At 40.1% G+C, this 11865-nt stretch overlaps 1 protein-coding gene across 1 annotated transcript in view; it reads right to left on the bottom strand.

The window, feature by feature from the left end:
- Positions 1-8788: 8788 nt before the first annotated feature.
- FZD6 (frizzled class receptor 6) overlaps positions 8789-11865 on the bottom strand; it is a 29077-nt gene continuing 26000 nt past the window's right edge. The window contains exon 6 of the mRNA XM_038128689.1: positions 8789-10861. Within this exon, the coding sequence (XP_037984617.1) occupies positions 10705-10861 (157 nt within the window). The 3' untranslated portion in view covers positions 8789-10704. The remainder of the gene's footprint in view (positions 10862-11865) is intronic.

Here is an 11865-nt window from a genome sequence, read left to right as displayed (position 1 = left end):
TGCACCGCGAGGGGAAACTGTGATAAAGCGTCAGATTTCACTTTAACAGAAGTCAAGGTAAGGACGCAAAATCCTTCTGAACAATAGAGGATTTTGGACTTTTTCGAAAAACTTGGTATTGCCAGACAGAACATTGGCAATTTAGTATCAGAAAGAAAGTTTTTGGCTACCCCCTGTAAACCATCCCATAGTGCTTTCATTCGAAATCGTACTTTGCTTTTCATCATTCTAGAATTGAAAGCACTGTAAAATAAAGGATGTGATATGTCCTCAAGAATTCAAAATAGAAATAAAAAATGTTTGAGAGGTAAGTTCTGTCTACTGCAAACTTCGTGGTGTTTGTAGAGGTAGAGTTTCCAGAAGGGGGAGATAAGCTTTAACACATTTTTTTTCCTGAAGTATTTAACAAAACCACACATTTCTCCTGCAGGAAAGAATGCTACAAGAAGTTGAGTCATTCAAACAGGCTGCATGGAGCCACATTTTCATGTGGACTGAACCCCTTCATGTGGCCCTGCACTTCAAGCCACTGCTGCCTTTCTCCACTTTCCATGTCTGGGCCGGTGGAACAATAGCAGTGAAGTGAGAGCTACCCCACAGGTCAGTCACACTGCTGTCATCAACCCGTCACACGCTGTCCTGAGAGCTGGGACTGATGTCAGCCACGTTGCTGAGGTGAGGGCTCCTACCTTGCAAAGAAAGCAAGCATTACACACTGACAACTTAAAAAAACAGCTGGTAAATAACAATGGTTCCCTAAACCAGCTGGGAAAATTTATGGAATGATGTAAACTCTTAATTGTAACAATTGCTTTGGTGACAGCCCCAGTCAGCGTCCACAAACACACACAGGCAGAGGCTTCATTGAGCAATTGCTCTGTGCTGTCAGCAAACCCTGCTGCCTCTGGGCTGATGGCAGGGCTGTGAAGGCGGTAATGTTTGATTTCTGTGTCACCTGCATGTTCACACAAGTGTCCTTACCAAGGGCTGGGGATCCTCAGCATCAACACAGGCTGTTGCTAAGGTGTGTCCCTTCACAGGGTGCCAAACTTCTGCATTACAGAATTAATTTCTTCAGGCAAGGTGCAGCAGCTGAAGTTCACAGTGCGGCAGCACTGCACGCCTTCCTAAGGCTCAGGGTTTTAGAGAATAACATTTGCATGGACGTTCACAATTATTTCCCCACCTGGGTTTGCTCACCATATGTTAAGTGTGGTTTAGAAGCTTTGAAATTCCAAATGGCTTTGCCAGAGGAAGCAAACTGAGGAGCACTGTAAGAGAAGGTTTTAGCAAACACCAGGGGGACATCTGCTTTGAGCTCTGGTGAGTGCGCTGTGCAGTTCCTAGCACTTGTTTGACTTGCAGTGTGCATTTCCATCTGGAAAACAGAAACATCAACATCCTCCTTTGCCTTCTTCAGCCCAAGCAAGCCTTGCCATCTGTTAGGCCTACGTTTTGCGGTCTTCTGATATATTTAAATGCTTCTGAGGGCACCAACCACTGCCAAATGCTGGTGAGATACTCAACTTGAATCAGAACTACTGATCTACTTTGCTTTAACTATTTTGCAGATCAAAGGAGTGATAATAAACTTGCCTGAGCATTCTCTGACCATGATCCAAGGACTGGAAATAAACCTGCCTGAGCATCCTCTGACCACGATCCATATTACATCAACTAGTGATTCTTTCATTTCATCCATCCTGCCGTATGATATAGGCTTTGTCTTTTATATGTGGCCCCGCAAACATATCAGCAAATATTATGAGTTGTTATTAATGTCAGTAAAATCTCCCAGATGTCCAGTCTGCTCCTGCACAGCCTGGGCAGGCGCACATAAGGTCACTGTGGCACAGTCAGTGCATCTTGCACCACAGATGCTCATAGATGAGGCTAATGCCATGAGTGCAGTCTCTCTGCTGCAGCTTGAGCTGCTTTCCCCCTCACACAGCCTCTCAGCATCCCAAAAATCCAGACACACAAGTCTGGAGAGGAGGATGCTCCCATACACACATGTGTTTCCATTCATCTCAGCTATAACATATTTAAATTCAAGGGTCTGCCCATGGGGTCACTGGGTCTCTCTGCCTTTCCTGTCCAAACTATTCCAGTTTATGAATACTGTTTGTTAGCACACCGGTTTGAATTCAACCAGTAAGTATTTGTTATCCAATTCAATTGTTATTCAGTCCTTATTCTTTACGGTGTGAAATAACTGCAGGGAACCAGGAGCACCAGCCTTAGGTGTCTAAACATTAGAGAAAGTTCGAGGCTGAGGATCCTGAGACAAAAGAGGCCCAGGAAGATAAATGCGAAGACTTGGACTTTTCATCTGCCTTTCCCTCTTATTACTTTATACATTTCTCTATTCTGAGGATGTCTGGGGATTTTGACTTTGGCTGGCAGCCTGATCTCTGCATCACTCTGGGGAGCATGTTGTTATACCCTGGCTAACGGCAGAGCACTCGAGGTTAGCACTGCAGTGCTCAGCATCACAATACTCAGCATCCTTGCCAACCTGTCCTTGGCGCTTTTAACTGTGGAGTTCATAATTTTAAATCTTGTTCACTTTATTACTGACATTTTAGGGTGAGTTGTAAGTTGGTGTAAAAGGCTGAGATCAGGGAAAACTGTTGAATTTTTCAAACAGCTCTTTGCAGGCTGCCTGTCTGATCAAGGAGACAAAGAGCTGTCTGTACTGCTGTGGAAGAAAACCAAAGTAAGAGCTCTCGGGTAATTTATTACAGATTTAAGAAATTGATTCCAACTTCTTTCACCAAAAAGCGTTGGAACTGCATAAAAATCAATGGGATTGTGGTCTTAGTCCCTTCTTACAACTCTTAATTTAAATATGTGATTCATATAGCATTAATAATGTTTTAAAAAAATCCAAAACATCTCTCCCTCTATTTTATTGCTTTACTAGCACAGATACACCTATTTTTAAAAAATATTCTAGTTGCTTCTACATAAAATGATAAAAGCATTATAGCGACAGCAGTTCTTTGCAGGTACACATATTAATATTTGAATCTTAAAATCTAATTTGGGGCATGTGCTCACCCTTCAGAGGCTTGTCTGCAGAAGAGAATTCCTGTGTTCACATGCATGAGGACAGCATTTTTTGAGTGTGAGAAAAAAAATCCTGACGGTAAATGTTAATTCTTTATTTCTGAATAAGCACATAGTAGTTCTTAATGTTAGCATAGGAAATGTATTTTTACATAATAGAAAACATGAGAGAATCAACACTTTTTGTTATTCATATTAATTCTGTTTTCTATGGAGAGAAATATTTAACATTGTCTCCGACAAGTCAAGACCAGGACAAAGGTCAGATACCAGTGAAAACTTATGGAAACAGTTCCTTCCATTGCCTGCTGGGGTTCCAGGCAGATATGGTTTATTCTGTCCAAGTCATCAGTTGATTTATAGTTGCATTTGCTTATAGCTGTGTTTCTACAGTAATAATGGAGGCGCCGAATATTTTAAACACTATTCACAAAGAGTCAGAGAGAGAGAAAATTTAATAAAACTATTTGGGAGAACTGTCTGCCTCACTGATAAAGGATAAATCAGGACATCCAGATGTTTCCATAGCGCAAACCCTATGATGAAAAGCCCATACTGTTTCCATTAACTGCTGGCTGCAAATTTCAGACCCTGAAGAGGTCTGGTCTGTGCCTCTGCAAGTCTGCTCCCAAGAGCAGCTGGCACAATCCCAGCTGCAATCATGGAAACATTTGGATCTGCTGGGGCATCAGGAGCACATCTGGTTGAAGCAGGTCCACTTAGATTGAGTTGTTCAAGGACTTGTAGAATGGTAAAATTATTTCAGTCCAGTTTAAAATTAAATTCACTGGGTGTCCAGTGAATCATCACGTGCAAGGGGAGAGCTGAGTCTCAGGAGGAACATTTGCTCATTAGAGTGGCTGGGAATCAGTCAGTGGTAGAAAAATCACTTGGCTACCTCATGAAACCTCAATGAATAGAAAGGCTTATACAGAACTGAAAAGCCAACTTTCCTTAAATCCTGTGCTAATAAATGGTTATTAGGATGTGAAATACAGTGCTCCATTCAGACAGGAAGGCTTCTTCAAATGAAGGGCACAATCTGCATTTTTCTACACCATTCATCAAATGCACTGCCAGAAGTTTGTCCTTCCAGTTTTGGAAGGTAGTAGCTCGAATTAGCGATAATCCTGAAATTAAAGGAATGGACTTGAACTTTGAAAGTTTTATTTTATTTCTGTCCAGTAAACCCTTTGAAAAGCAGTTCCTCAGGATAAGCAAGCTATGAGTGGGGCTGAGGCAGGGCTCTGCAGCCCTTCAAGGTGGCTTACAGAAAACAGAGGTCTACAGTGACCATAACAGGCACACACAAAATGCACAGAAGCCTGTAGATGAAGGATTTGGTCAAAGAAACAAACTATTTGGCCCATTTGCACAAAACTCAGAAGAGAGGCAGATGAGCAGAGCCAAACAACAATGACAGATGGGAACACACGTGATCACTGCAGCTCTGCTTCTTGGATATAGTAGTGGAGCTTGAAGCCTGTGGCATTCCTGTGACCTGGCTGCCCATGCCCACACTGACCTCAGTGAAAAAGTGCCATGGCTTGAGGCAAGCAGGGCTGTGGAGCTTCTGGGCACCACCTCCAGCATCTGCTCACACATGACCCACTGTCACTGAAAGGCCAATGCATGGACAGGGGCTGCTGGGTCAGGCACAGTGAGGTTCACCACAAGTGGCTCAGTGGGGTCATCCTTCAGCCCTGAGGATACTGAAACAGGTAAACTCTTGCATTTAAGTTGTTTCATGTGCTAATACAGGAATCATATTTGACTTGCATCAACAAGTGATTGGTGCGACGGCACTGGAAAGGCTCAAGCACCTGAATCCCTGGCTCATGTGGAGATGAAATTGTGTTTGGCCAGAATAGCAAAAGATCCGCCAGGTTCCTGAGAAGAAAAATGTGATTTTGAGCCCTTCTTTAAGTTATATCTTTACAGTAGGTGCTCATCTAACTACGCTTTTGTGAGGCATAACTCGCTTCTATCCTTGTAACTTTGCTGTAATTACAGCACCTCTTGGTTGATTACAGATCTTATTTATGAGGTCATAATTTCCTGTTGGCAAGTAGAGGAACTCTCAGAATGTGTGCCCTAAAAATGCTGAAGTAATTGAAGTAATGATAATAATGAAAATATAGAAGTAATATTAATTTAAAAGGCAAATTCCTTCTTTTTTTTTTTTCTTTTGTATGTGTGTGTCTGTGTGTGTGTATGCACGTGTGCTTTCTTGGCTTTTCCTGCTGGTTTGGTGACTGTCCATTTCTCTCCATAGGGAACATCATCACAGCTGTCAGCATCTTTTAAGTTTTCCTCAGGATAATCTTGCCTACTAAAATTTTAAGAAAAATGTTGAGAAAAATTTTAGGAAAAATAAATTAATTTGCATGGTGAGCCCTGACTTCAGCTAGCCCAACACATCTGCATCTCCTCCACCCACTGGCACACCACACCTATCAGTGCCACATCTTCACAGTTCATAGATTCATACGTCTAGATTATTTTTCTCTGCAGTGCATCCACTTGTTCTTTACTTGGAAGTCTGGATCACAGCCACGCCTGTAGGAATCTGGAAGGAGGAGAGCAAGTCCCAGCTGGGACTGTGTCCAGCGGGCAACACCAGTGACTCAAACCTAGGGCTCAACTGCTTCAGCTTCCTCAAAGCCTCCATCTTCAGTCATTCAAGACTTACCTGCACTCCTGGATAGTAGGTATGATGCTACTAGATTTGGGTCTGGAGGGAATGCTTCCCAGATAGCTTAAGCCTTCAATTAATAAATAATTTACTAATTATTTTTTGTGATCCAGTTTCATGTGGTAAGGTAGAACATCAGGAAGATAAACTGGGACACATTCTCTTCTTAGTCCTTCATACACAACCAACATGGAACATCCTTTTTCTTGTTAAGACCCCCTTGGTGGCCATGTCTAATCATTCCCCCCTCACCTCTCTGACAAACCTACTCAATGGCAACAAAAAGTCTTCATGCTGTTTCTCTTCACCTTGTATGGGAAAAAAGAGTCCTAAAATACCTTTCCCTTTAAAATACCTGATGTTCTCTCATGACTATCCTGCTGTACCTGAGTGTGCTCTCTGGGAGGGAGGTCAGTGTCCCTCCACATCACCTCCACCCAGTACTGAGCGCCTGTTTAGCCCTGCCCTTCCACAAAAAGTGCTTTAATCCAGGACACTTCCAAACAGCAGGAACTACTCTCCTCTCCAGCTCCTGTCTGTGCTAAGAAACCAGCTCTGACTCATTTAATGAAGGTCGGTCATTATTTGTTTAAAGAGCTCATTGGCCATTACTTTATTTCAACTAGTAAAACCTGAAAGAAAGCGAACTTTTATTTCACATTTTGTTTCAGTGATCCAAGTTTGAAATGCGGGGAATAAACATTAACAAAGAGCTCGGATATAAATGTCCTGGCATGTTTTTAATTATAATTTATATTGTAATTTTTTATCATTTTAAGATTAATTATGCTTTTAATCTCAAGTGCTTTTTAATAGGAACTAAAATCTAGTTAATAAACAGAAGTGGACTTCATAGACACACATCAGAAATACAATCTGAGCTCCACTTCTGGGTATACAAAGCAGAAAGCTCATGAATGCATGGTATAAGTTGCTTTAATTAAACTCCAGTCCATTAAAAATACAAGTATGACAAGTTTAAAGGCGTGAAAGAATAAGTGCAAAAAAAGGTAACTTGCAGGAAATAACATCTATACTCATGAGACTAGGAAATACCTTTGGTGCCAGCCATCTCAATTACTGCAAATACCACTGGTTAATACTGGCAGGGAGCTTTACCAGTGAACGCAGGCAGAGAGCAGCCAGATGCCTTCAAAGACTGATCCAACAAGTGGCCAGTGTGAAGGGAAGGATGCAGAATCCGTCCTTTGATGTGCAGCCTTCTGAAACAGCACGTTGAGACTGGGTGGTCAAACTCCACAGCAAAACAGGATTCCTCATTCTCTTCAGCTACTGCATTTTTCAGTGTTTTGCAGAATAAACTTATTCTTATTAAAGAAGTTCAATTTTTCTTTTTTTTTTTTTTCTATTTTGCTTCTGAATTTCAACTGGATTTGACTGTTTAAACCAAATATATTCTGTATCCTGTAAGGAAAAAGGAGCTACAGTTCTCTGTAAATCAGCTGAACAGTTGTCAAAGAAAATAGTATGATACTTCAGCTTGTTAGTGCTCCATCGCTGAATTGTTGGGGTTTTTACTCTAAAAAACCAGGAGGATTTAAACCAGGAGGTTTTAAATACTGCAGGTTTGTTGTTTTTTTTTTTCTTCTCTGGTAATAGCACATTTTAAATGTTACAAACATTATTTTGTTTATATTTTCAAACTTAGATTTATTTTTTCAACTATGTGCATAGATTTACACTCAGTTTTCACTAAATACGTTTAGCAAAACAGAGCAGTAAGATACAGTATAACAACATGGACCATAAAAGTACCATATTGTTAATTTCAGGTGCTGTTTATTTCACAAATCAAATATTATTTGATATGCTAAATTTACCTTGTTCTTTGAAAGATTTTCTATGCAACCTGAAAACTCAGTGCAATGCATAATTTGAACTGATTTATGACATCTTCATTCAGAGAAAGACTATTTGGCACACGAATTCCAGGTTTGGAGAAGCTGTCAGTATCCCATAGTCTAGCTTCTTGCAAACAGCGGCAGCAAACAAGACTAAAATGGCTGTATCAGTGTAAATAGCTGGATTTACAGTAGATCTTCCAGAAGATTGCCAGCCTCCATTAAACAACTTCAGCTGATGGAGATCAGCTCCCTTCTTCCCAGGGAGAAGTTATTCTCACAGGTTCAGAAACGTCCTTTGAACATGAATGGTTTAACTTCATTGAGATAACAAGAGGAAAGCAAATAAATAAATACCTTTTCTTAGAGAAATCTCATCTGCTTATGAGATTCTGCACTGCCCCTCACCGCAAAGCAGTCAGTCTTCCAGGCCCTGACTCATCTCTGTGCCCCTTTTCTTTCAGTTTCCTTCTCCTCATCACTGATGTGAGCATTCAAACAGCACTTTATTTTCCCACTGCTTGGGTACTTGGTGGTTAAAGCACCCAGAGAGGTCACAGCCTCTTTGCCTGCAAGGATCACTGCCCTGGAACACACAAAGTGCTACAGTCTCAATCTACCACTGATGGGTTCACTGCCAGTCAATGTTTTGATTATTGCTTCGTATTTCACACTTCTTTGATAATTTATCTATTTTTAAGTCCACAGTATTGCTACAACTTCAAAATTACTTTGCATTTATCTTTTGTAGAACAGTTACCACAAAAGTATTTTTTTTCAGAGCTTCCTAAAAAGGGGGAATAGCACTAAAAAAATTAGTATTTTAAGAAGGTGGCAGCATGAGCAGTCTGGAAATACACATTCTACATAATCTAAAGGAGGTCTTTAGAGGTCATGAAAGAAAAGATGCTGTAAACATTAGGATGAAAGGACTAGTTCAAGTTCCTCACTCCTGCATAAGTCTGTGTTCATGTGAACAAATCTCAGCATTGTTCTGTCTCAGTTTCTCACACAGGAGAAATAAAAACATTGCAATACTTACTAACTCACATAGCCCTACTAAAAAATACTTGTGTTTTAGGTGCAAAAATACTACAGTAGTGGGTAGAGCAACAAACATGCCGCATCTCGTTACTGAGAAATATCCACTCACAAGCTCTTACTATACAACAGCATATTTTATTACTAACAAATACAGTAATAACAAAACTACTGAACATGTGTATAAAGTGACCTGGTTACAAACAGAACTAGAAAAATGAAGGGTATTTAGTGCACCTTTTCACAGGAGGTTTTTTCATATCTTTCTTACTGTCCACTCAGTAGCAAGAATTCTGTGTACTTTTAATGGGAAAATTCTAAAAGAAAGAGCATATCCCATTGAAGGCAATAAATTACAAATGCTAAAATGTAGATACTGTAACATAAAGGTAAAGAAATTTCCTTTTTAATGCATGATGGATAAAACAAATAACTGTTTTATCAGAATTGTAGTTCCTGTTGTTCCAGCACTTACACGTCCTTTATACCACGCAATTTTCATTGTTCAATGCATCACCATGAATGCTGCCCCAATTCACAGTAAACTCTCTGCATAATACCAAAACATTGAGACATATTCTTATTAGTGGTCAAATGCAAATTATTGGACAGTTTTACAAAATGCACTGAAATTTAGTTTTAGAAAACAGCAAAATCTGTCCCCAAATTATCTCAAGTAATAAGTAATAAATCCCATTGGCTCTTAAAAAAATCGTGACTCAAATGAAGACAGACAATGAATTGGATATCAACAATAACAATTGTTATCCATGTCAGCAGTACTTGCTCCTGAGAACCACCTAGCATAAGAAAGGCTGTATGTATTAAGGCCTTTTTGATTTAGAGAAAATATATTGCTGTAGCATAATAGAAAATTAGGTTTTGTAGAAAATTAGACTTTGGAGAAAAAGTAGTAAGGCTGTCTTCTCAGTTAAATAGATTGTTAAAGAAGCCTGCATATTAATAACTCACCAGTTATTTGCAGCAGTTATCGGCAAGATATTTCTTTATAGCATTTTTTAAAAAATGAAGTTACATAGAAACAGCACGAGACGAGCAGTCGCTGCAGCTCAGGACAAAAGCCCCAAGCCTGCACGTCAGGCTGTGCCCATGGAGCCCGGGAGTCTGAGGTGTTCCCTTTGTCACCATGCCCTGGAACGCCAGGCCAGGAGAGGCTCCAAGAGGCATTTTTCTGAGACAGTGCTGCACCTTGTGCAGCATCCCTGCGGCAGGACCCGCCGCACCCCAAACATCAGAGCATGCTATGGATAAAGGTCCAGCCTGCTTTTGTCAGAACTGTGTCGTGCTGGCTGATCACCAGGGGACTGCTGGCTTCAGCAACACCCTGAGGGAAGCACGGGAACTTTCCCAGGTTTGTACAATACATACAAAACAGTAGTTCTAAAGATTGACCTTATGCAGTCACTTATTTACAAAATTCAATTTTATGTACAAAATAAACTGCTATAATTTCAGATTCCCTTTCATATTCAGTGTACAAGCTACCATAAACCAGTGTTATAATTGATACAGCATGATGTATAGAGTATTTAGAAATTTGTGCATCACTTAAGTGATACTGTTTTTTAAGAGACAGCAAAAAAGACAAAAAATTTAACAAGTTTTGAAAAATATTGAAGAGGCAGATGGAATTTTATACCTTGAGAAGTAACAATGCTTTTGAAGCATTATTTCAATGCACTTCATTACAAAGTGTTCTTTATATAAGGAATAATATTTGTCTCTCATCTTTTTCTTATTGCCATTATTATTGCCATGTCCTACAGAACTTCAATTTCCATTAGTCCTGGACAGGATTAAATACAGTACATTATTGCTAGCTGTCCGCCCCAACAAAACATACATTTTTTAAGTGCAAAGCAGGATATATGTGTTTTTTAATAAGGCACAGAATATCCATTATTTCCAGTGTAACAAAGAACTCATGTCAGTTTTATACAATGCAAATGTTTATACAAATTTTCAATCTCTCAGTTTTATGCAATACAAATGTTCATATACATTTTCAATCTTTCAAGGATTAGAACTGTTTCCTGAATCCAACTCTCTTCTGGTGTCTGAAGCTGAGTAGACGAGTAGTGATACGGAAGGTGACTGAGGGATATCAGGTATTTGGGAACAGCTCCTTTGCAGTGAAGGAGATTCACTAAAATCATTTTTAGGAGTTATTCTGTAAGTAATGAAAAATAAAACACAGATAGTAAATTTTAAGCACAGTTTAATTTCCATTACACTGGAAAAAAAATTGAGTAGTGAAATCATAATATATTTTCAGCTGTATTCTTTTCAAAAGAATGCAGTACAGTCTTTTCAAAAGAGTACAGTACACTTTTCCAAGCCAACAGTCATCATTGTTTGTCGGGACTCACCCCCGGATGGGGGTGACTCCAAAAGATGGAAAAGTCTCTCCTCCAACCCATGCCTGTAAAGAAAGACTCAGTAGTTCTCAGTTGTCCGATTTCAAGGTAGTTTATTCTAAGTTATCTGAAAGATTTTCTTCCTGAACTGTTGTGGCCTGTTCAGCAGGTCAGACAAAGGCACACACTCTGCTCCTGAGGCTGCTGCTATCTTTTATACTAAAAACTACGTGTACTATATTTACAATTCTGTACCAATAGTTATCACTTATGTTACACAGTCAGCTTTTATTCTATACCAACCTAAAAGTGCCAACATCACCCAAATCATGGAGGCTAGGAAGAAGGAAGGAAGACAAGGCACGCCCTGATTCTTTCATCTTAGAACTTCTGATCCCATGTACAAAACTCAAACCTCCTGTATAGAGCCCAAAAACCCCCCTGTACAGCACTCAGAAATTTTTCCCTTCACTTTGTGATTATCTCTACTATGCTACCTAAACTTGTGTGGCTTGTAATTCTTCATACAGAGTTGGTAATTTGCTCCACGGGCTAAGATCAAAACCCCACGTGTCTTTGGCTGCATGCCAGGGTCTCAGAGCCCCTTGCCAGGGGCTCAGGCCATCCAGGGCACCCAGAGGGGTGTCCTGGGTTCTGACAATTGTTCTTTTTCAGACCCATCACCTCTCCAAGTGATTGCAGTACAGACACAGGTTTCTTGAGGGTCACTGTTCAGCAAGGCAAGAATATCCCACAAGCTGAAGCTCCATCACACAATGCTTAAAAGAAAAAGAAGAATCCTACAAAAATACAAAAC

This window comes from Motacilla alba, chromosome 2 (genome assembly GCF_015832195.1).
Source record: "Motacilla alba alba isolate MOTALB_02 chromosome 2, Motacilla_alba_V1.0_pri, whole genome shotgun sequence".
Lineage (NCBI taxonomy): Eukaryota > Metazoa > Chordata > Aves > Passeriformes > Motacillidae > Motacilla > Motacilla alba.
Note: the sequence above shows the minus strand (reverse complement) of the source record. Positions and strands in the feature narration are given on the sequence as shown.